Genomic DNA, 24,318 nt, shown 5'->3' with positions numbered 1-24,318 from the left:
AGTCCTGTACAGCCACAACGTTTCAAAATTGTGACATAATAAGAGCGGTTTTACTACCAAAGGATTTGTGTTTCTGTACACTCATTCCCAAAATCTGCAAAGCTGACTAAGACCGCACAGCCAGACTGGAGACGTGAAGCTGGCCATAGATGGATCAAAAATCTGCAGGTTCAGCAAAGGACCAGCCAAATTTTGATTCATCTATGATCAGTTGAGAGGAGTTCCGCTGTTAGAATACAATAGCACAGTAAGGAGAATTCTTCTAGCCGGCACAAACGTGTGGATGGGAGAAGCCATCCTTTTTTTTTTATCAGTCCCGGTGACTGATAAAAAAAAAAAAGAAAAAGAAAAAAGAAGATCCATCTATGGCTAGCTGTATTCTTCGCTACTGCAGTAAAGTAATATAACTAGGTCTTGCCCATGCCCCCACCCTGTAACAGGACAGTGAAAGGGAAGCAGCAGACTAATGAGCTCATTTTACCGTCACTCTCTTTTTCCCAATCAGCATGTTCCTTATAAGCACTTGGTCACTGCAGCACATTCACAATAGATTTTCAGTAAACACATAACTATATGATTTGGTAGTTTTCACTCTAAAGTTTCACCTAAAGTTCAGCCTTAAAATAGATCATGCAATTAGGCTAGAGCAAAGTAAAGCAAAGATAAAAGAAACACAAATGATTGAACCATGACATGGCTGCTCACCAGTTGTTCCTGTAATTGTTTTATCATCTCATCCTTTTTCCTAGATTCCTCTTTTAGTTGTTGGATCTCAGTCAGCAGGTCTTCAGTCTGAGCCGACAAGGAAACAATAGGAATAAAATGTTTAAAACAATACAGTGTTGAAAACAGACCCTTCCACCATCTAAACATTTTCTATACATGCACATACTGTATATAGGTTTCTAAGATGTTCCTAGTGAGAAAACATTTGATTGCTTAGATTATGTGGAATCAATTGGATATAACGAAAACATAATTTAATAATTTAAAAATCATTAAACAAAAATCTCCTTTTTGAACTACAGAAATGTACTGTAGTGTTAAGATTATGTGCATTTACTTCAATCATATACAAGATCTGTTAGATTTTGTAATAAAATATGCATATTTGCAAAACTGTATAAATAAGAATGTTGGCCATTACAAGTCGACTTGCTTGTACAGCAAGAGCTCATGTGCAATAGTGATGGTTTTACACATGCCACATGAAATACTGTTTTCCTCCAGCCAAATGTGTACCATCTCATTTGGTTATGGTTACCCACATACCATTTTGCATACCTATGAACACAAAAATAGCATGGATATGAAGAACCTTGCTTTTTTTTAATCAAAGGTTTTGGAAGATCGCATAAAAGATAAAATGATTCTTTACAAAATAACTGCTTGGTTATTATTATGCCACATGCTGAGCATTAGAAAGACCCTGGCACCAACAACTGCAAGTTAAAGCACAAAATAATTAAAAGGGGAGTATAATCAAACATTTTCTGGCTAGAATTCATGTTTGTGTTACAAGAGTACATTTATTAATGTACTCCTGTGATCCAGAGTCAGCCGACAGGAAGCCATTGCCTTTGAATCTACCCTCTAGTTCAGATGTCTCCAAATTGTGGCCAGGGGGCCAGATGCAGCCCTTTGCTTGCTTTTATCCGGCCCTTGGGGTACTATTTCATCCACCGATACAAACAATGAGGTCCACTGACACCAACGATGGGGCACAATTCCTCCCACCATCACCAACAATGGGCCATTGTTTTTCCCAGTGACATCAGGACCTTTTCTACTTCCAATGGCCACAATCTGACCCCCTAGAGTCTAAAGGACAGTAAACTGGTCCTTTATTTAGAAAGTTTGGAGATCCCTGCTCTGGTATTGTATTGTATAAAGTATTGGGATGCCTGCCTTTAAGCACAGATTAGCTTTAATGGCATCCCAGTCTTAGTCAGTAGGGTTCAATATTGAGTTGGCCCACCCTTTGCAGCTTTGACAGGTTCAACTCTTCAGGGATGGCTGTCCACAAGGTTTAGCAGTGTGTCTATAGGAATGTTTAGCCATTCTTCCAGAAGTGCATTTGTGAGGTCAGGCACTGATGTTGTACGAGAAGGCCTGGCTCGCAGTCTACGCACTTATTCATCCCAAAGGTGTTCTATCAGGTTGAAGTCAGGACTCTGTGCAGGCCAGTTAAGTTCCTCCACCCCAAACTCGCTCATCCATGTCTTTGTGGACTTTGCTTTGTGCACTGGTGCGCAGTCATGTTGGAACAGGAAGGGGCCATCCCCAAACTGTTCCCACAAAGCTGGGATCATGAAATTGTCCAAAATGTCTTGGTATGCTGACGCCTTAAGGGTTCCCTTCACTGGAACTAAGGGGCCAAGCCCAACCCCTGAAACAACCCCACACCATAATCCCCCCCTCCACCAAATGATTTGGACCAGTGCACAAAGCAAGGTCCATAAAAGCCTTGGATGCGCGAGTTTGGGGTGGAGGAACTTAAATGGCCTGCACAGAGTCCTAACTCGATAGAACACATTTGGGATGAATTAGAGTGGAGACTGCAAGCCAGGCATTCTAGTAGTCCACATCAGTGCCTGACTTCACAAATGTGCTTCTGGAAGAATGGTCAAACATTCCCATAGACACACTCATAAGCCTTGTGGACAGCCTTCCCAGAAGAGTTGAAGCCGTTATAGCTGCAAAGGGTGGGCCAACTCAATATTGAACCCTACAGACCAAGACTGGGAGGCCATTAAAGTTCATGTAAAGGAAGGTGTCCCAATACTTTTGGTAATATAGTGTAGATCAGACCCTGGACCTGTAAATCGCTCTGCTGCTAACACAGTTCACCAAGTGCCTTGACAGCACCACAGGGACATATTACAGACTGCAGCTTTCAAAAAGCGAGTGCGTCATGAAGGGTAGTTTTAACAAAGCTTTCCCACACCATAAATCCACCAACTAGCACTTAAGCCAGATCACTCCTCCCCCAGAGCCATTGTCCCATTTAAATTTAGTGCGGCTTTTCCCCCCACACAGCTGTGTCATTCATTCACAGGAATCTGTGAATGAATCAACTACAAAGTCCCATCTTCCACTGCGGCAGACAGACTTGTAGTCCTCAATGGACTACAAGTTCAATAAGCAGTGCACGTGTAGTCAGGGCCAGTGCAAGGATTTTCGACACCCTAGAGGAAATGTTATTTCCCCCCCCCCCCCCAATTGGCTCCGCCCCTGACTCCACCCTCTTTGCCAGTGTTAAATAGTTTGATTCAACCCTCTAACTGCCACAACTGAAGACAGCAGTACCGGATGCCGTGAAGAAGATGAGAAAGCCAAGGATCATCTTGTCCAGGTAGCAACTCAGTGTTTGATCAGGCAGGTGCCACTGGATTAAATGATCAAAATGAAGAAGGCGCCAACCTATAATTGGTTAACATATAACTGCTGCCCCTTTAAGTGTGGATCACACTATTAATAGTTTTGTGCATTAGTAAAGTGAGGTACTATTATATTACCATAAAATTATATATACAATATCTCACAAAAGTGAGTACACCCCTCACATTTTTGTAAATATTTTACTACATCTTTTCATGTGACAACACTGAAGAAATTACACTATGCTACAATGTAAAGTAGTGAGTGTATAGCTTGAATAACAGTATAAATTTGCTGTCCCCCCAAAATAACTCAACACACAGCCATTAATGTCTAAACCGCTGGTAACAAAAGTGAGTACACCCCTAAGTGAAAATTGGGCCCAATTAGCCATTTTCCATCCCCGATGTCATGTGACTCGTTAGTGTTACAAGGTCGCAGGTGTGAATGGGGAGCAGGTGTGTTAAATTATTTGGTATTTTTGCTCTCACTCTCTCATACGGGTCACTGGAAGTTCAACATAGCACCTCATGGTACAGGTTCCATGCAGAAGAGGCCTCGCCATGGTCAACCAAAGAAGTTGAGTGCACGTGCTCAGCATCATATCCAAAGGTTGTCTTTGGGAAATAGACGTATGAGTGCTGCCAGCATTGCTGCAGAGGTTGAAGGGGTGCGGGGTCAGCCTGTTAGTGCTCCATACGCCGCACATTGCATCAAATTAGTCTGCATGGCTATCGTCCCAGAAGGAAACCTCTTTTAAAGATGATGCACAAGAAAGCCCGCAAACAGTTTGCTGAAGATAAACTAAGGACATGGATTACTGGAACCATGTCCTGTGGTCTGATGAGACCAAAATGAAATGATTTGGGTCAGATGGTGTCAAGCATGTGTGGCGGCAACCAGGTGAGACAACCATGTGTACAAAGACAAGTATGTCTTGCCTACAATCAAGCATGGTGGTGGGAGTGTCATGGTCTGGGGCTGCATGAATGCTGCAGGCACTGGGGAGATACAGTTCATTGAGGGAACCATGAATGTCAACATGTATTGTGACATACTGAAGCAGAGCATGATCCCCTCCCTTTGGAGACTGGGTCGCAGGGTAGTGTTCCAACATGATGACGACTCCAAACACACCTCCAAGATGACCACTGCCTTGCTAGAGAAGCTGAGGGTGAAGGTGATGGAATGGCCAAGCATGTCTCCAGATGTAAACCCTATTGAGCATCTGAGGGGCATCCTCAAATGGAAGTTGGAGGAGCGCAAGTTCTCCAACATCCACCAGCTGCATGATGTCGTCATGGAGGAGTGGAAAAGGACTCCAGTGGCAACCTGTGAAGCTCTGGTGAACTCCATGCCCAAGAGGGTTAAGGCAGTTCTGGAAAATAATGGAAGCCACACAAATTATTGACACTTTGGGCTCAATTTGGACATTTTCACTTAGGGGTGTACTCACTTTTGTTGCCAGCGGTTTAGACATTAATGGCTGTGTGTTGAGTTATTTTTGAGGGGGACAGCAAATTTACACTGTTATGCAAACTGTACCCTCACTACAGGCATACCCCACTTTTAAGTACACAATGGGGTTTATTTACTAAAGCTAGAAAGTGCAAAATCAGGCTCACTTCTGCATAGAAACCAATGAGCTTCTAACCCCAGCTTGTTCAATTAAAGTGGAGTTCCACCCAAAAATGGAACTTCCACTTTTTTTTTCACATTTGGCACCTTTCGGGGGGGGGGGGGGGGAGCAGATACCTGTCTAATACAGTATTTGCTCCCACTTCCTGGCATAGATCACCGCAGTGACCTACGCCACTTCCGCTGCCTACCCCGTCCTCCCCCCGCTGTATTCTGTGAGACACAGAATACAGCAGGGACCTGAGAGGATGCGCAGCGTGACTCGCACATGCGCAGTAGGGAACCAGGAAGTGAAGCCGCACGGCTTCACTTCCTTATTCCCTTACCGAGGATGGCGGTGGCAGCAGCCGAGAGCCGAAGGACAGATCGGCTTCGGCTGCCGACACCGTGGGCTCCCTGGACAGGTAAGTGTCCATATATTAAAAGTCAGCAGCTGCAGTATTTGTAGCTGCTGGCTTTTAATATTTTTTTTTTTTTTTAGCAAACCTCCGCTTTAAGCTTTGGTAATAAAACCTGGAAGCTCATTGGTTTCTATGCAGAAATGAGCCTGATTTTGCACTTTCTAGCTTTAGTAAATAAACCCCATTGTGTACCTAAAAGTGGGGTATGCCTGTACTTTACATTGTAGCAAACGGTAATTTCTTCAGTGTTGTCACATGAAAAGATACAATAAAAGTTTTGCAAGTATGTGGGTATACTCACGTTTGTGAGATACTGTATTTCCACCTGACAAATCATGAATCCTTCCAAAAAAGCTGATGAAAATGTGGTTTCTGTAACCCACTTCTACTTGTAAAATATTGTTGCAACGTGAAGTGCTCAAAAGATATGTGTATACAAACACACTTACTGTGCATAAAGATTATCTAAAAATATTTTTAGATCAATAACATTTTAGCAAAATACATAAAATTGCACCTATATGAGGCTGTGTAAAAAAATGGGGGTAAACTCTGTGTCAACCTTGTGCACAATTTATAGCAAATGTAAATGTGAAATAATATTCAATAAGCTGCTCCTCTGATTAAGTAGTGATACTTCAAATAGTTGTTGTGATATGGTGTAGGGTGCTCTAAAATAACAAAATAGAAGTAGATATGTGAAATATACCACAAGATATTTTTCTAAATAAAACCTAATAAAGTGCAATGTGTAAACAACATACAATGCAATTGAAAATGGTGGTGCTGGCTGCCAGATAGCAATACAAAGCATTAAATAGTCCCAAAAAGTTTCACAAAAACTTCTCCAACGACATGTGATTGTGTTCAACACTCTTCCATAGAAGAAGAAAAGCAAGAACTCCTTTCACCAACTTGATAGAGAATAATAATTCAATTAAAGGAGTGAACGTTTTCTGGTAAGCAGATCTTGTATTAGAGCACGTTGGGTGTTGTTTTCTCTGCAAAAACGTGTGCATTTATTATTTGTTTTTCAGGATGAACCTAGTCTTTAAGGATTTGGGCCAGTCAGCTAAAGTGTAGGAAATACTACAGAGTGGGAAGAGAAAACACATTGGCAGAACATTAAGGTCTATGAGAACAGAAGCCAGACACTGTTAGGAGAAGTAAAAGATAGGATCCTCTAATTTTAAAGGGAACGCACAGCCACCATTATAAAGTAAACGGTTTTCCTCTGTATGGGTGAAACAACTGCTGATCGGAATTTAGCTATTGGGGTTTTCCTTCTCTTCTAGGGAAGGGAGGACGCTGCATCCAATAACAAGTCCTCTGGAGGATTTCTGACAGACTGACAAAATGTTAGGCACCTTTGCTTCAGAATCCACAGATGAATGTGGCGGTGGGTATTTCACAACTTTGTGATCAGCGGACCAACACGTTGCACTAACAGAGCAATAAAATCTTTTATAACAAAGAAAAAACTTTGCTTTCTAAATTGTGAAGGGAAATGAGGACCCAATGAAGAAAGGAAGTGGGGTATAGAAACATCTGCTATTACAGGTAGTTCTAACTGGAAAAATAGTAGGACATGCAAAAGCACAATCTTTCCTTTTTGCCAAGCTCAACCTCAGCACAGAACGCCACACAGATAATCAAACTTGTTGTGGTACCTTTATAACAACAAGCTATGCCACTCCTCTAGAAATAATTATAGACCAGATGAGGCAGTATACCCAAGGGTATATGTAAAATAATGGCTGTGAACACTTGTCATTGCAAGTGGAGTAAAATCATCCAGGCTTTGTCTACATGTCTACTTAAAGTGATTGTAAAGTCTTGTTTTTTGTCAATAAAAATAACAAACATGTTATAATTACCTGCTCTGTTGCAGTGGATTTGCACAGAGCAGCCCAGATCCTCCTCTTCTCGGGTCCCTCTTCTGTGCTCCTGGCACCTCCCTCCTGTTGAGTACCCCCACAGCAAGCAGCTTGCTATGGGGGCACCCGAGCTGAGTTACAGCTCCCATTCAGACACAGAGCTGCGGCCGAGCCCCACCCCCTCTCTCTCCCAATTGGCTGGCTGACTTTGACAGCAGTGGGAGAAAATGGTGCATCTGCTGTGTTTCAGCCAATCAGGAGGGAGAGTCTCGGACAGCCAAGACACTCGTGGACATCGCTGGACAAAGATGGGGCTCAGGTAAGTATTAGGGGGTGCTGGGACTGCTGCTGCACACAGAATGCTTTTTATCTTCATGTATAGAATGCATGAAGATAAAAACCCTTCTGACTTTACAACCTCTTTAACCCCAATACAGACTGTCAAAAGATTGCAAGCATGCATGCTGCTGTAGACAGCTTCCACTGCAGACCGTGCAGGGCCCCGTCTGAGGGGAGAGAATGCTCAAAGATGGTATTTACTGTGTATCTAAAATGTATGAGAAGAAAGTATTCACTGGAACTTGTAAACCAGTTAGAACAATCTACCTTTAAATGTGTCTCTGTCTCTGTTTGCTCAATCATAGTTGGGATGCATAGTTGTAAGTCTTGCACTGGTGACTCCGAGTCATCCTCCTATTAAATAAAATAAGCAAATGATCACTTGTTTAACAGCTACATAGCACATAAAACATTCTACAGATTACAATTTTATTACAAGACACAGAAGGAACAGCACATGTCAGAACAAAGATTGCTAGCACATGCGTTTAAAGTCAACCTCTGGCACACAGCTACATACACTGCTTTACCTGCCAAGAGATATGTAAATGTATCAGCCAGACAATATATCCAGGTCAATGAACTCATTGTTCTGCATCATAATTAAATTATACTTGTCACTTATCAAAATGTTCATAGATGAACACATGAATGCGATTTATCCGCTTATATGATGGCAGCTTTACTGGCCAACAGAGCGTATTGTGAGGGGATGGATAAGCCCTATACACTGCAGGGTAATGTCTCCTGGTCATGTTTCCTCCTCTATGTAGTCTGTGGAAGGTCACTGGTGATGCTTTTTTCTGTGTGTCTGTGGTCATGATTCCACAGCACCTAGTCATTACCCACCCACAGCCATTAATTGGCAACTAAGCTAATAGCTGTTCTCTGTAGCACAGCATGTCAGTACTTTCCCATGGTTAAGGTGATTGTAGCTGTACTGTAGCAGTACTGCTTGAAATTAGGAGGTAGCTTGTCCTGAAAATGTAACCGTTAGTGCAAATATAAAAAAATACCATGTTCTATGAAATCATAGGAAATGTGGTCTATATTTCCCCCTTGGAAACATACATCGCCTCATTAGATCGCCCGGATGCAGTAAACTATAAATATGGAACAATAATTAACCAAAAAATAATGGTTTTCGTGTTTTCTGTTTGAAAGTGTTTTTATTGTGCATGTGGAACAAAAGCTAAAAGGTCAAAAATAAGATGTTCTCAGTGAGAGAGGTGTCTACCTATAGAAAGATATTCATTTAGATCTGGTCTGACAAATAGGAGTTAGGATACATCTACATTAATTCTTTTACATGGGGGCCACATTGCACTAGCAATCAACTTGTCATCAACAGGATTATTGTGTAGAGCAAATATTCAACCTGTTCCATGAGGTGCTCCCCGCTGTAAGGATGAGTACATTGTCACTTGTGTGCAACATTCTGCAGTATTTCTCATTCAGCCCATGAGGGAGCAGTGCGTGGAACCAAGTAAGTATTTACCTTGGTCTGTGTAGCGACCTTGTTGCTGGCGACTTGTCACCAGTGATGGGATCTCTAGCAAGACATAAGCCCTTAGAAGTTTCTAATGACATCTCACACAGTGCTCAATGAACAACCTACTTGTTGCAGTAACCGTTTTAGCTTTAAAAGCTGCGTCTTTACAGTGGTGCAGTCTTGGACCATGTGTCGGAGAGTCATTTCATCCAGCATGACAGTGTTTTCTTGTAAGCCAATTGCTTGAGGAGACCTTGGTGACAGCGGACTACAATAGGGACTTCCATAGCTATCTTTTTGATCAGACGGAGACTCCAAGCAAGATGATCCCCTGTAATACAGAAATACAGATTTCAACTCATTTTTACATCTAGGCCACTTTAAGGTTTGTTCACACCCATGTCCGTTGAGCTGCTTTCCTTACTGCGCACCACTACACATGTATGTTGTAAACAGGGCACGGTTTTCTATATGGCCTGTGCATACCATGTGTGTGTATGGTGGTGTGCAAAAAAAAAAAAAAAGCAGCTTAAAACAGACAAGTGTTTTCTGTGTGCCCTGTTCACACTTAAAAAGCAGCCTTCCGACTCCCCTCTCCTTTTTGACATATATGGTGGACCTGACCGAGGGCTCGCAGGCTATGGATTTGGGTGTACATCTCGACTGACACGCTCCTCCACTATAATCTAAAGAAGGACCCAGCTGAGGCCTTACTACATAAACTATTCAGGTGATGAGTAAAAAAAAAACAAGCAAAACAAATTACTTTTTATTGCCACTAAGCAAATTATTACTCATTACTGGAAATCGCCCGTACTGAGTTTCCAGGAGGTCAAGACTCACCTAAATGTGAGAAACGAACAGCCATGCTAGATGATAGCTACAATAAATTCCTGAAGGTCTGGTCTCCATTGATAGACTACTATTAACCAGATCAGAGGGCATTACAGCAGTGTCCCATCTCTCCCTTTCTCTCTCCTCAGTTGTAAGATAGAGTCATTAGGCTGGTGTGGCATTCCAAGGCACTCTTTTGCCCCCTCATTCTTGCTTCTCTTCCGTCCTCCCATCCTCTAACCTTTCCTTTCCATTGCCCTTTCCCACCCCCCCCCCCCTTTTTTTCTCTCGTGTTTTGTTTTTTTGTCATTTTATTTTGGGCTGCTTGTGTTTTTGACCTTTATTTTCGGCTGCCCTGGAGGGCAACCGTACTAGCACCCGTTCTTTTGCTCTCCTCTCATTAAGATGAGTCAAGCCTTGACATACTCCAAAAGTATATATTTTCAAGGGCACTCCTTTAGATTGTGCTGAATCTGGATCACTCCCAGATTTAGCCTGCCGTCCTTTTATACAAGACTCCTCTGCCTATTGACTCTTGGACTATTGAAGTATCGTTTGTTTCTGTGTATATTTGGTACCAATGTAGGGGCATTATAACCCCTCCTGCTGCACTTTGTGCAATTTCAGAATGTTTTTGTATTTGATTCTTGTAGAATTGCAAACTTTCAATAACAAATGTATTGAACCATAAAAAGCAGCCTTCTAGTGAGCTGTGGTTTGGTTTAGAAATCTCTCAGCATTTTCCCATCCCACACTGCACCCTACCCATAGCTCTGTTGCTGTCTGCATTTCTACAAACTGCTGCTCTGCTTTAAAGGTGCAAGGCACAATCAGCAACGTCAGCTACAGGCACTATCTGAATGGAAAAACGCTGCATTCTAAAAATCACCCAAAATTAGAGGAAAATTTCACTTCTTCAGATTAGTTGTCCACATTGGAAGACATATAGATTGACAACTGTAAAATTTAGGATTGCCTCTCGTTTTCACTTTGTGGCACACAGACAGTAATAAAAACCTAACAGGAGATTCTCACGCTTTCCTGCTCTGTCTAAAACTAGGAAAAAACTATTTGGCTGGGGATCTACTGTACTTTGAAAAAGCAGATCATTATTATAACAATGACTATATACACCTATTATGTTGCACGCCTGAATGTGATATTGTTGACGTTAAATCATGCATGTTAATTTTAAAATGCTTTAAATAATTTTCTATGGGAAAATAAAACAGAACATATGTTGCGGGCAGAGAGATAAAAAGGAAGAAATGACACAACTGACAATGATGTGAGGGTGCTCCATCTAGGAGGACAATGATAATTAAAAAGTCACAACACAATAGGAGTAGAGCACTTAGCCAGAGTGGTATAAATACTTATTTAAAAAGCCATCTATGGCACAATCAATAGGATATCAAAGTTTTTTTATTTTGCCAACATGAAACACAGAAGCCTTTGGAGAAGATTCCATCTCTTCTGTCTCTTTGCACTGAAATCAATAGCAAAAATAACACAGCTTGGATAGCTGCAAAAGGTCAACACAAAATATAAAAAGAACACTGATGATAATTTTATCCAAATGGATCTAGTCAACCATTACACTGTACAGGGAAGTGTATCAATGATACTTTATATTTCGTTGAAGGAGTTAATATGTATAGAATTCTGACTACTAATTATGGCATATACATTAGACTAATTAATGCCAAGCCTACATGAATAATGGAAATGAAGTGGAGGGACTTGTTGCTGCTGTAATATTAGAAATGCTTTATTTAGAACCCAGCATCATTTCCCAAAGTTAGGAAATCTTTCTGCCAAGGAAGGGTTTAACCGTGTATGCAATGTAAAAGAAAAAAATCAAACACCCCGTGTGTAATATAAACACAGTACACACACTTATGTCTGTGTGTCTTTTACCAATTGCAATTTATGCTTGTTCATATTTTTGTATAATACAGAAGGCCTCTAAATTCAGACAGTCACCAAGATTCCAACAGCCACGTAAAAGTAAAAGAATTCAAAGAATTAGTAGGTGAGAAAAGTAACAGGTTTTTGTGAATGCCAAGCCCCCAGCTCACTGATACTCATTCCCCATCGCACTATTCTAAAGCTTAGCTCCTCTGTCATAGCTGTGGCTCACCCTGTGTAAGCTCCAAGTTACCCTGTTTCAGAGCTCAGAGAGCATTCAAAGCCCAATTCCCTCCCTCGCATGACAGTGTTTGGGCCAACTGACTGCTATACCCTGAGCACTGAATCCTGGAAGAAAGAGGAGCAGGTAATATTCTCTCTCATGCCTGGAAGAACCAAGTATTTCAGATGATGGAACTGAGCACAGCGAGGATTGCAGGGCAGAAAAGTATCAATGAGTGAGGGAGGAACTTTTATGAGAACCTGTCACATTGCTCGGCCAAAGTGACAAATTATCTGTAAAGCCTAACTGCAGCCAATGTTTTTATTTGTATTCAAAAAGAGTGAAGAACAGTTGACACTTCTGTCAGTTTTTTTTTCCTTTCTGTGACCCCATGGAGAAATTTGCCCTACTTGGTCCTGAAACACCAGGACAAGAAATAAGTGAGCAGTTGTCACCCAGACAGAAAAGTACTTCGGAAGCGGCGCTATTAACCATCATCGGCCGCTAGCAGGTGTTAAAAGCACCCTGCTGGCGCCTGAAAAGCGCCGCTAAAAAAAAAAAACGGCGCTTTACACCGACGCCCCCACCATCTCAGTTTGAAAGTACCCTTACAGTGCACTCCTCTCTGTACAACTTCAGGCTTTAGCAATCCCTCACCTCTTCCAACGGCCACCGGTCTCTCTATGGTAGGCGAGGGCTTTTTTTTTTTCAATTCAGCAGAGTACAGAGTGCTCCACCCGCTGTAGCACAGAGCCGAGGAGGAGTTTCAGAGCTCCTGGGCTCCATGCTACAATGTCTCAGTAGTAGCAGCAAGTGGGGACAAGCTGCCTCTGGAATCACTGCAGCTGTAGCGTACAGTGCTGGGAGCAGAAGCGTGCACAATGGCTCGAGGGCAGCAGCACTAAGTGCCCAGAGCTAACACAGAAAAGCCAGTAGAGGAAGCGAGCTGTGCAGAAAACTTCCTCTATTGGCTTGTAAAACATACAGGTCAGAGAGAAGAGGGCTGCCAGAGGTTCAGAAACGTAGTTCTGGCTGAAAAAAAGCCTTGTATATGTATATATATATATATATATATATATATATATATATATATATATATATATATATATATATATATATATATATATATACACATCCATCTTTCTAAAGCCTAGTACACACTAGAAGTTTTTTTCGTTCAGCGCTGAACAAATAAAAACTGAAGAGATCGAGAGGAGCTGCTGTACTAACAAAGCCAATGTTAGTACAACGATCTCCCTCCATGAGGGACAGGAGATGCGTGTGTTCCGACAGGGGATGCGTGTTGGCCGAGAGAGCCGATCAGATGCAGATCGGCAGACCTTTTTCGGTTGCGCTGAACCATGTCACCAAATATTCGGCCCGTGTGTACAGCCCTTTACACAGGTGAGTCGGCATAAGTGTTAGAAGGGGTAGGGGACAGTTTTAAGGGTATTCAGAGTTAAGCTAGGAAACCTCACAATTCTGGGGCAGATTTGAAAAAAAATTACATTAAAAATCTTTTCTTGCGGGGCTCTATGTTTTTAAGGGGCTGGGGGCTTGCACTTTCTGTGTCAGATTGCATCTTTCTTTCGAGCCAGCTCACAACCATGAATCCCACAAGAATGCACCGGGTGCAGTGCGATTTCAGCCTATTAATTTAAATGCGCTGAAATCGCACCGAAGACCACCAAAATAAGGTACTACTACTGTACCATGTGAATTGATGCAGGCAAATGCATTATGTTTGCTACCTGCCTTCGTGGTGTTGTTAAATTGACACTGAAACCCACTGTAGATAGCAGGTACAGTGCGTTTTGGGTGCGGTGAACGTGCACAGAACATGGGTTTCCTGTACCGCATTCAGCTGTGAACTGGCCCTTCTTGTGCAAAAACCTGCTTGTGGTTGCCACTAGATCGCAACCGTGGAAACAGGTAAGTGGCTTCACAAGCATCAGGTCTTCGAAGAGCTGGGAAAAACAAAAAAATGAAGACGGAAGATGACTGGGTGGAGGCAGTGGTCTCTCCATTTCATAGATCCTGCAGGTAAGCATTATTATTTGCTTTTTTTTTTTTTAGAGAGATTGTAGTTCAACTAAAGGCTATGCAATATAAATGCAGTTATTCTTTAAAGGAACAAAACATCTTCCCTTTTCTGCTTTTGATTTATAAATCAGCCGCACATTCCCCCTTTGGTATGGCAGTGGATGGCTGTTCATACCTGCCATTGTGGTAGTGTTCAGGATTGCTCAGGTGGTATTGCTCTTGCCCATTAAGTCGGGGAGGATTCCTCTTCCAAAACAGTTTTTGTTGCCTCAGACTTCGCTCAGATCTATCAAACCGACTCATATTTTCACCTTCACCTACAATTCATGAACAGAAAATTCAGTACAATTGCAAAAAAAATGCATGAAAATGTTTTTGTTTTCATGAAAAAAACAAAAAAACAATCAATATCTTTGTAATACAACTACATTTCGTGATTTATCCCTTTCAAGACCCTGCAAGTACAGAACAATATCTCCCCATCTGCAAAAAAATACACCCAGCTCCTAATGTCTTGCGAACCAACATACAGGATTACAGGAATAATATAGGATTTTGTGCAGTAAGCATTCATTCACACCTTGTAAGTGCTTATTAAAATGTCTTTTTTTATGCATGTTTTTACAAGCATTTTTGCACATAGTAGAGTAGAGGACGATGGTTACTCAGCCGCAAAAACATGTGAAACAACTTGTGTTTACAAGTACTTCCACTGATGGGGCACAGGTCCAAAAATAAAAACAAAAAAAAAAAAACACATGTATTGTACCTATTTGAGCTTCAAGTGCAGACATGTCAACAGCCTGTAATGAAAATAATGGGGTTACTATTGCTGAGCGTTGTTGCACTGAGCCGCAAAAATGCTCATGTGTGAATGTTGCTGAATTATATCAGCCCTGCCCAGTTGTCTTTTGCCTCCAACTGTTATAATGTTCACAATGCAAAGTCTAATAACACGTAGTCCCCGAGTTACATACATCCGACTTGCATACAATTCGTACTTACAAATGGAGAGAGGCAACAGGAAGTGAGAGAAAATCTACCCCTAGGAAGGGAAATTCACTCCTGCAAAAGTAATAATGGCTAAAAGGCGTCTCCATTGAAGCTTTATCACCCATCCTTGTTTGCACAACCCCCCAAAATTTTCAAAATCTAATTGTCACAGTTATAGAAAGTGAGGTGAAATCTTCTGTACAGGGGCACAGACAGCATAACAAATGTTACGGGGGAGTTAATCCTTCCCTATGCTATCCAAAATGTTAAAATATTTTTTTTGGCTGCAGTTGCACCTAAAAAAATGTACCTGTTTGAACTTACATTACAATTCAACTTAAAGCGGAATTCCACCCAAAGTGGAACTTCCACTTATCCGATTCCCCCCTCCCTTCGGTGCCAGGTTTGCCACCTTTCGGGGGGGGGGGGGGGGGGGGGAGTGGGTACCTGTGTTTGACAGGTACCCTGTCCCCACTTCCGTCAGACCTCGCCGCGGTGAGGTATGTCAGAAGCCCCCTCCTCCTGCTGCCGGGCCAGTAAGAGAGCACAACGCGCTTCTTGCATGCGCAGTAGAGACCTGGCTGTGAAGCCGCAAGGTTTCACTACTGTGTTCCCTTACCGGGAATGGCAAAGGCAGCACCCCGACAGCCGATGGAACATTGACTGGGGTGCCAACATCGCTGGCAACATCGATTCCAGGACAGATAAGTGTCCTAATACTAAAAGTCAGCAGCTACAGTATGTGTAGCTGTTGACGTTTAATTTTTGGAGGGGGGGGGGGCAGGGGGAACAACGCTTTAAGAAGAAACCTACAGAAGCCATCTTGTTTGTAACCTGGGGGCTGCCTGTATTCTGGAACTAAATGGGCTAATTACAGAAAGTGGGTACAGGACAACACTGAATTTATGACAATTTTTTTTTTTTTTTTTGCACTTATCAAATAGATATAACAAAATGCTTTCAATGATATGTAATTATTTGTCCGAAAGGAAGTGAATAAGAAGCTAATTGTGAGAGTTTACATACACTAGGTGCAAAACGACAAGTCTAGAATTTTGTTCTCTGATGTCATCTCTTGAAATCAAAGCCAACCACCAAGCTAAAAACAGCAAAATATATATTCCTTTTTCACATCATCTACATATGAACAGCAGTAAAATGCACACTATACAGAACACAAAATCTGCGGCACAAAGTTACAAAGTTCTTTTCCCAGAAAGAATGCAACAAGCAAGAATTCTCAGAGAAAGGGCTGCTCTGTTTCATGGCCGTTCATCTAACACAGAGGTGAAAAACCTCCCATTTCACTAATGAGGTTTTAGTAGAGTGTTCAAAATAACGTCAAAACAAGTCCTAAAAAGTTTAAGTTGTCTAAGAAGCCAATATAAAGCAAGCTGAAAACTCTCAGAAAGTACATGTCGTACTGTAGAAACTAACATACCAGAGACAGCAGAGATGAAGGAAGACGACCATGATCAGTGCTTTTACACAGAACTTTTCCATCTAGACGCCATCAGCTACTTACCCAAACAGCAGAGTTACACAAGGGAAACATTGTGTCATTCTTCTCATGAGTCCTGCATACTGCATACAAGACATTTGACAAACAGGCCTTCCTTCCTACTGTATTCCCACCCTCCGTGCGGCTGGGAATAGGGCCCAGTTTTGTCCTGTGACTTGAAAACTCTGCCCTAACTAACCACTTGCATAGCTAACACACTAGAGCGGAGGCTTTAAATAGCTGCACCTCTCGCACTCAGGAAAACTTGATGCGGGAAGGATTCTGCCACACAGCACAAACTTTACCGACTGGATTCCTAGACTTCCTCGCGCTACGTCAAGAATGTAAGCAAAACATCTGATTTTATTTTAATAAGAACTGCTGCTGCAATCAACCAAGGGAGGTTAACAAGCACTGCATTCCTGTAGGAAAAGGATTGGTGAGATTAAGAGGTTAAAGACGCGAAGCAGGATTCTTCATGTAAAATCACGCTCGGTCTGCATGACAAAAAACTAAAACATTCATTAATTAGCTTGTCTGCTACTTACAAAGGCTTAACACGTCATCTGAAAAACTTTCGAGAAGGAAATAGTATAACAATTCTAATGGGCATAATTGTAATGTCGTTCTTCTCAGTGTAAACTGCTTCAGCTGTATAGTAACAGAAGGTGGTACAAGGGACCTGCAAACCACCAGACCTAATGACTGCTACACACGATGAGATTATCAGACAAACGATCTTTCGTTTTTTTTTTTTTTTTTTTTTTGAATGCTAATCTTATATTAAAAATGAAGCATTTATTAAAAGTTACGAAAAATTCTCTTACGACAGAATAAAAATTCAGAAGTGATGTAATGTGTTGTAGAGTATTTGTATTGAATTTTCAAACGACAACTGTACTGGTTAAATGAAAATCGTACAATCTGGTATCACACAAATTTTTTTTTTGTGCTCGTCTGATCAGATCATATCAGATGAACTGTCGTGATCTGCCCTCGAGAGCCATGTACCAACGATCAGATTATTACGGCTGAAACAACTAATCGATTAATCGACAACTAATTGATTATGAAATTAATCGATTACTATTTTCATAATCGATTATTCGGCCAGTAACATAATGGGGTTAAAAAAAAAAATAAAACGAGCCCTTTGTAGTACAAAAAGAGCAAATAATCGCTACTGTAGATGTTACTTTCACAGTTCTACAGTAAAAAAAATTAACCCCTTACAGTAGTGATTATCTGCTTTTTTTTTTTGCACTATAAAGGGCTAATTTTAGTTTTTTTAACCCCATTATGTTACTAAATGTCTTAGACCTGGTTCACATCTATGTGTTTTTTGGTGCTTTTTTGCAGAAGCGCACTGCAGTTCTTTAACATGGTTTCCCATTGGACACGTTCACATCTATGCTTTTTTTCAGCCGCTGCGTATTTGGAAAGGGTCAGGGACACTTTTTTAACGCAAAACAGGTGCTTTTTTTCAATATACTTCAACGGAGAAGCTGCAGAAAAGCATTTAATGCGTTTTTGCAGCAATTTGTGTTTTTTAATCTGCCCAACAACAAATTGGCCAAAAAAAATACAAAAACACAAAATTGACGCAAAATCATATGCGCAAAAATCACTTTTTTCACTTGTTTTTAACATTCTGTTTTTAAAATGAATGTAATTTATGAACAAAAACCACATACACTGTCTGAAAATTTCTTTGACCAAGAAGTTTTCTATTTCCAAATTTTCCCGCCACTGTGGTTGAAAATGAACGTCGACTTGACCCCACTAACGATTAGAAAATTGAACGAACGTTCTTAAAATGAAATTTGATCTCTGAGTCTGAAAATAGTTATCAGATTCACCCTTTAATAGTATGTACAGTATATCTCTTCTCTAACAGTTTATACAGTATATCTCCTCTAATAGTATATACAGTATATCTCTTCTGTCTGTTATTCTCAGAGTGGATTAGATATTTTGCTCCCTAACCATATAGTTGGTTATTTATATTTACCGCTGCATAGAGATAATTAAGAATAAATTGCCTTTTTTTTAAACTTTACATATTAACTAAATTATACGCCACACTTTTTTTTTTTTTTTTTAAGGTTATTAACCGATTAATGGAAACAATAATTGGCCAACTAATCGATTATGAAAATAATCGTTAGTTGCAGCCCTACAGATTATCACTTGGAAAGCAGTATTTTTCATACGATTTTCTGATCATGTGTACGGCCTTAAAGCATTTGTTGCCCCAACCCTACATATTCCTGATATCATACATGTCAACAGTCCAGATTTTCCAGGGACAAGCCCAAAAAGTGGACCCTTGTCCCAATCTGAACGTGTCCCGATCAAAATCCCAATTTTTTGCTTTTGTCCCGGGCATTGGGACTTTTTTTGGCAGTGTCATCAGCCGCTGCAGCTTCTGGCTATGAAAACATGGCCGCAAGATCTCCTTCCGGCTAGCAGGTCTCTTCCCCTTATGTTCAATGGAAAGAGGAGGGGACTCCGACCTGGAAAGCCAACCGGCATCATTGTACAAGTGAATTGTCTACTTGTATACTGAAGAGAGAAACCAGTTAGCTGTCTGGGTCGGAGGCCCCTCCGCTCTCCACTGAACATAAGGGGAAGAGACCTGCTAGCTGGAAGGAGATCTTGAGGCCATGTTTTCATAGCCAGAAGCTGTGTCCGGTGACGGGTTGCCTAATGAATACCGGGAGATCCCGGGGGAACCACAGAGCTGCTGTCCGCCCACCGCCACCTCCCCCAAATTCTTAGCTGACAGCCAGAAGTACAGGGGGAAATTCTGCAGGCCCCAGTGACCCCAGTTGCAGGTGAGTGGCCATGGGCTGATCTACTGGACATTCTGTGTGTTGGGGGGGGGGGGGGGGCGCGGCAGGGCTGGGTAGGCAAGTGACAATCTGCATCTGGTGGCAGGCGACGTGGCGAGTGACAATCTGCATCTGGTGGCAGGTGACGTGGCGAGTGACAATCTGCATCTGGTGGCAGGCGACGTGGCGAGTGACACGCAGCATCTGGTGGCAGGCGACGTGGCGAGTGACAGGCAGCATCTGGTGGCAGGCGACGTGGCGAGTGACACGCAGCATCTGGTGGCAGGCGACGTGGCGAGTGACACGCAGCATCTGGTGGCAGGCGACGTGGCGAGTGACACGCAGCATCTGGTGGCAGGCGACGTGGCGAGTGACACGCAGCATCCGGTGGCAGGCGACGTGGCGAGTGACACGCAGCATCCGGTGGCAGGCGACGTGGCGAGTGACACGCAGCATCCGGTGGCAGGCGACGTGGCGAGTGACACGCAGCATCCGGTGGCAGGCGACGTGGCGAGTGACACGCAGCATCTGGTGGCAAGCAACAGTGGCAAGTGTCACACTCAGGGTTCCCACTGATTGTGAATTATGGGGAGTTGAACCATTTCACTTTATATTGCAATGTAATAATAGAAATAATGCGCTTCAATCATCCTGACACCATAGCAACCATGGTGCCGGGATGATTGCAACGCCAACACCAGGTGTTTGAGTATCATTATATCTTTATCTGCAGATTGTTAAAACTTTCTGGAATACACATATTTCTATTGTGGTGCAGGATCTGGGCCTGCTGTCCCTCCATCCACCTTTCTTTCCCCCACGTCTTTCTTACTTTCTCCCTCTCTTTCATCTCAGACTCTAACCATACCCCCTTTAAGCCAAGTTTAAACCATGCCCATATTTCACAGCGGTGCGCCTGGCGTGCCGCATTTCCCGTCCCCCCGACCCGCTATGCCACGCCTACAAATGAATGTCACGCCCACTAATTATAATAGAACTCTGTCTACAGACAAAAAAAGTGTCCCTATAAATTTTTGGAGAATGTTGGCAACTATGCCGATATGTGACTACTGTACCATGTACTTGTATGAGAAAGTATCCTGTTCTCTTTGTATTGCTTCCTTTGTGTGAAATCCATGGAGTTCCTGCCAGTTCCTCTGCTTTCTTATTAAAAACTGACCACACTAAGCAGGAGAACACCCTGTGGTCAGTTCTCTAGCTATGCTGGGAACTCAGCCTGCTCTCCTCCAATGATCAGACTTGCCCTGACAACCCCCCCTGCACAGCCTGTCACTGGGAAGCTCTATGTGCTGCTGCTTCTCCTCACCCACAGCTCTTATGCAGCTGCTGAGAACAGAGGGTATGTGATCACTTACAAAAAAAAAAAAAAAAAAAAAAAGGGAAAAAAAAGGGAAAAAAAAAAAAAAAAAAAAAAAAAAAAAAAAAAAGGTATTTATAATTATTCTTTATATCTATACAAAAATGTTTTAACTGCTTCCGGACCGCCCAACGCACAATTACTGCGGCAGGGTGGCCTGGCTGCGCGAAAACAACGTACTTGTACGTTGTTTCCTCTTCTTGGTCTGGGGCACATGCGCTTGTCGGGACCCGCCGATCATTCGCTGGAGAGGCAGAATGGCAGTCTGCCTATGTAAACAAGGCAGGCCCTGTTCTGTCAGAGAGGAAGATAGAGATCTTGTGTCCCTGCTAATCAGGAACACATATCTCTTCCTCCAGTTAAACCATCCCCCACACAGTAAGAAATCACTCCCTAGGAGCACACTTAACCCTTTGATCGCCCCTGATGTGAACCCTTTCCCTGCCAGTGTCATTTATACAATGTCAGTGCATTTTATTTTTTAGCACTGATCACTGTATTAGTGTCACTGGTCCCCAAAAAGTGTCACTTAGTGTCCAATTTGTCCACCGCAACGTCACAGTCCCGCTAAAAACCGCTAACAGCCGCCATTACTAGTAAAAAATAAATAAAAATGCCATAAAAATACGCCATAGTTTGTAGACATGATAACTTTTGCGCAAACCAATCAATATATGCTTATTGGGATTTTTTTTTACCAAAAGTATGTAGCAGAATACATATTGGCCTAATTGGATGAAGAGATTCAATTTTTTAATTGGATGTGTTTTATAGCAGAAAGTAAAAAATATTTTTTTTTTTCAAGATTGGTCAGTCCTTTTTTGTTGCTAGTGCTAAAAAAACCCCCAAAAAACAAACAAACAAAAAAAAAAACGCAGATGTGTTTAAATACCACCAAAAGAAAGCTCTAATTGTTGCACGACCGCACAATTGTCAGTTAAAGCAATGCAGTGCTGTATCGCAAAAAATGGCCTGGTCATTAAGGGGGTCAAACCTTCCAGGGCTGAAGTGGTTAAATTGAATTTCTATTTTAAACTGAATGGGTTGTTTTACAAGTGATCGTTTAAAATCGCTTTAGGGAGCTGTATGCATTTTTATTTGTCGAGAACTACAGCCCTGTGTTCCTGGACCAAAGCAGCCACAGGACAGTGTAAAGGGCTGCAGGTGACGACACAAAAGAGTCTGAATTAAATGCAGAGATCCAAATGAAATGGAAATCCCTATTAGGGCCTACATTTTAAGGTTTTTTTTTCTTTTTTTCTAAATGCAGCACATTGCTTTCAATGGAGCTGTAAACATAGGTACATTAATATCAGTAAACTTGAGCCATGTTTAAAGAGGATAAAAAACAAAATTGCATTACTGGCCAGTATTTTACTTAAGAAGACATGCTTAAATGCCCCTTACCCCTTGAATAACAGATTATATTTGAATAACCGGCATTCTTGGAGCTAGAAGAATCTTTACACATTATACGGCCCATACTTCATTTTTTTTAGCAGGAACATTCTGCCAAGAAGGTCCTGCATTCATAAATGAGTACCATGTGGAAGAACAAGCACATAGGTATATTTGAAGGGACTGTTTTGCATTATGGTCGCTCTTTTTTTTGCGAAGATTTAAGATAAATACATTCCTAAAACAATTTTTTAATATTCTTATTATCACATATTTCGTAACTTTGTTTATCATCATGTCACTAACCAATACTGCTAAACTTTAGTGGGACCTCTATACAATAACTTGACACTCCCCCCTTTCTGATCCAATAAATAAAAGAAATAAAAAATAAAAGGGGGATTCCTGTGCTGCTAGAAACATGGGGATTGCTACTGCAGACCTCTCATTGCAAGTTGCCTGGCTGTCTCTGACAAAGATAAGTTGACTGACGCCAAAGAATCATGCAGATCAGACAGAGAAATCAGGACTTCTGAGTTGAATGCAAGTTTATGGCCAGTGACTTAAAGCGATTGTAAACAATCAACAAGTAAAACAACCCATTCAGTTTAAAACCCAAATGAAAGGCAAACATTTGTGTATAGATATAAAAAAAAAAAAAAAAAAAAAAAAAAAAAATAAAAGATAAGATACCTTTTTCCCCCTTTTTTATAAGCGATCACATTCCCTCTGTTCTCAGCTGCATAAGAGCTGGGGGGAGGAGAAGCATCAGCACACTAATCTTCCCAGTGAAAGGCTGTGCAGTGGGGGCGTGTCAGGACAAGTCTGATCATTGACAGAGCAGCCCGAGTTCCCAGCACAGCTATGCCTCGTTTCCACTGAGCGGATCGGTTTGGGTTGGTTCGGTACAGTACGCTATTTTGAGTGTTTCCATTATGAAAGCGGCCCATACAACCGAACCATACCGCACCATTCTGGGTCCTGCTTCAGATGTGGGGCCATAGAAAATGGTACGGTACGGTTAGGGCAGAGCTACTGGCATCACACGATACATTCCACTGATTGGCGGACAGAAAAAACGTCAATGCTCACGTCAAAGGCATTTTTTCCAAACCCCTTATGGCCCCTGGCGGTCCAACTTGCAGTGGAAATGCTCACCTGAATGGGCCGGAACATTCTAACCTTTCCAAACTGTACCGACCCAAACCGTTCTGCTCAGTGGAAACAAGGCACTAGAGAACTGGCCATGGTGTGCTTTCCTGCCTAGTGTGGTCAGTTTTTAACATGAAAGCAGAGGGACTGGTAGGAACACCAGGGATTTCACACAAAGGAAGAAAAAAAAAAAAAGAGAACAGGATACTTTTTCATACAAGTACATGGTACAGCAGGCACATAATCAGGAATTTGGAATGATGGGGTAACAAACTCTTTAAGCTGGGTATACACGTTCATTTTTTTTTTTTTTTTTTTTAATTAGAGTTGAAGGAAAAAAACTGACAGATCTCTGCATGAATACAGCGATTAATGATGCGGGGATCTCTCCTGCTGTGCTATTATATTTTAACAGGGGGACTCCCCCCTTAAGTGTTAATTGAACGCTGGTTTTCCAGTAAGACTTTTTTGACAGAAGCCAGTCATTAGACAGGCCTTCTATTGAACAGACAGTGGTACGCATGTACCGAAAATCGTCCACTTCAAGATAAACCGACTGTCTTACGGTACATGCGTACCGGCTTTAAAACATATTAAAGTCAGCATGTGGCAGCAGGCAACTAACATTTTTATGGCAGATAAGCAACCTCAGTACAGGTTTCCTTCCTGCTCCATAGCAGATGGTGGACCCAGGAGCTCCATCTTTGGTTCCCTCTGGTCAGGACTGCAAAGAGGCCATGGGATGATATCTAACCTCACCAGTGTGACGGACTGTCCAAGAGACATACACATTTATTGTACACCTGACTCACATAGAACTTTGTGAGTGCATTTTAATTATTTAACAAATTGCAAAAAAAAAAAAATGTTACTGCACTATGCGCAATTTGTGCTGCGTTGTCCCTTGCCCCCTTTTTTCGTCT

At 41.9% G+C, this 24,318-nt stretch overlaps 1 protein-coding gene across 4 annotated transcripts in view; it reads right to left on the bottom strand.

Moving 5' to 3' along the window:
• Positions 1 to 24,318, bottom strand: part of CCSER2 (coiled-coil serine rich protein 2) — a 213,732-nt gene that overhangs the window by 58,769 nt on the left and 130,645 nt on the right. For all 4 annotated transcript variants that reach the window (XM_073596718.1, XM_073596719.1, XM_073596716.1 and 1 more), the window contains exons 6-9: positions 14,315 to 14,456; positions 9,255 to 9,459; positions 7,904 to 7,990; positions 706 to 792 (exon numbers count right to left, since the gene is read on the bottom strand). In XM_073596718.1, the coding sequence (XP_073452819.1) occupies positions 706 to 792; positions 7,904 to 7,990; positions 9,255 to 9,459; positions 14,315 to 14,456 (521 nt within the window). The remainder of the gene's footprint in view (positions 1 to 705; positions 793 to 7,903; positions 7,991 to 9,254; positions 9,460 to 14,314; positions 14,457 to 24,318) is intronic.

This window comes from Aquarana catesbeiana, linkage group LG08 (genome assembly GCF_042186555.1).
Source record: "Aquarana catesbeiana isolate 2022-GZ linkage group LG08, ASM4218655v1, whole genome shotgun sequence".
NCBI lineage: Eukaryota > Metazoa > Chordata > Amphibia > Anura > Ranidae > Aquarana > Aquarana catesbeiana.
This window is presented reverse-complemented; position numbering and strand designations above follow the sequence as displayed.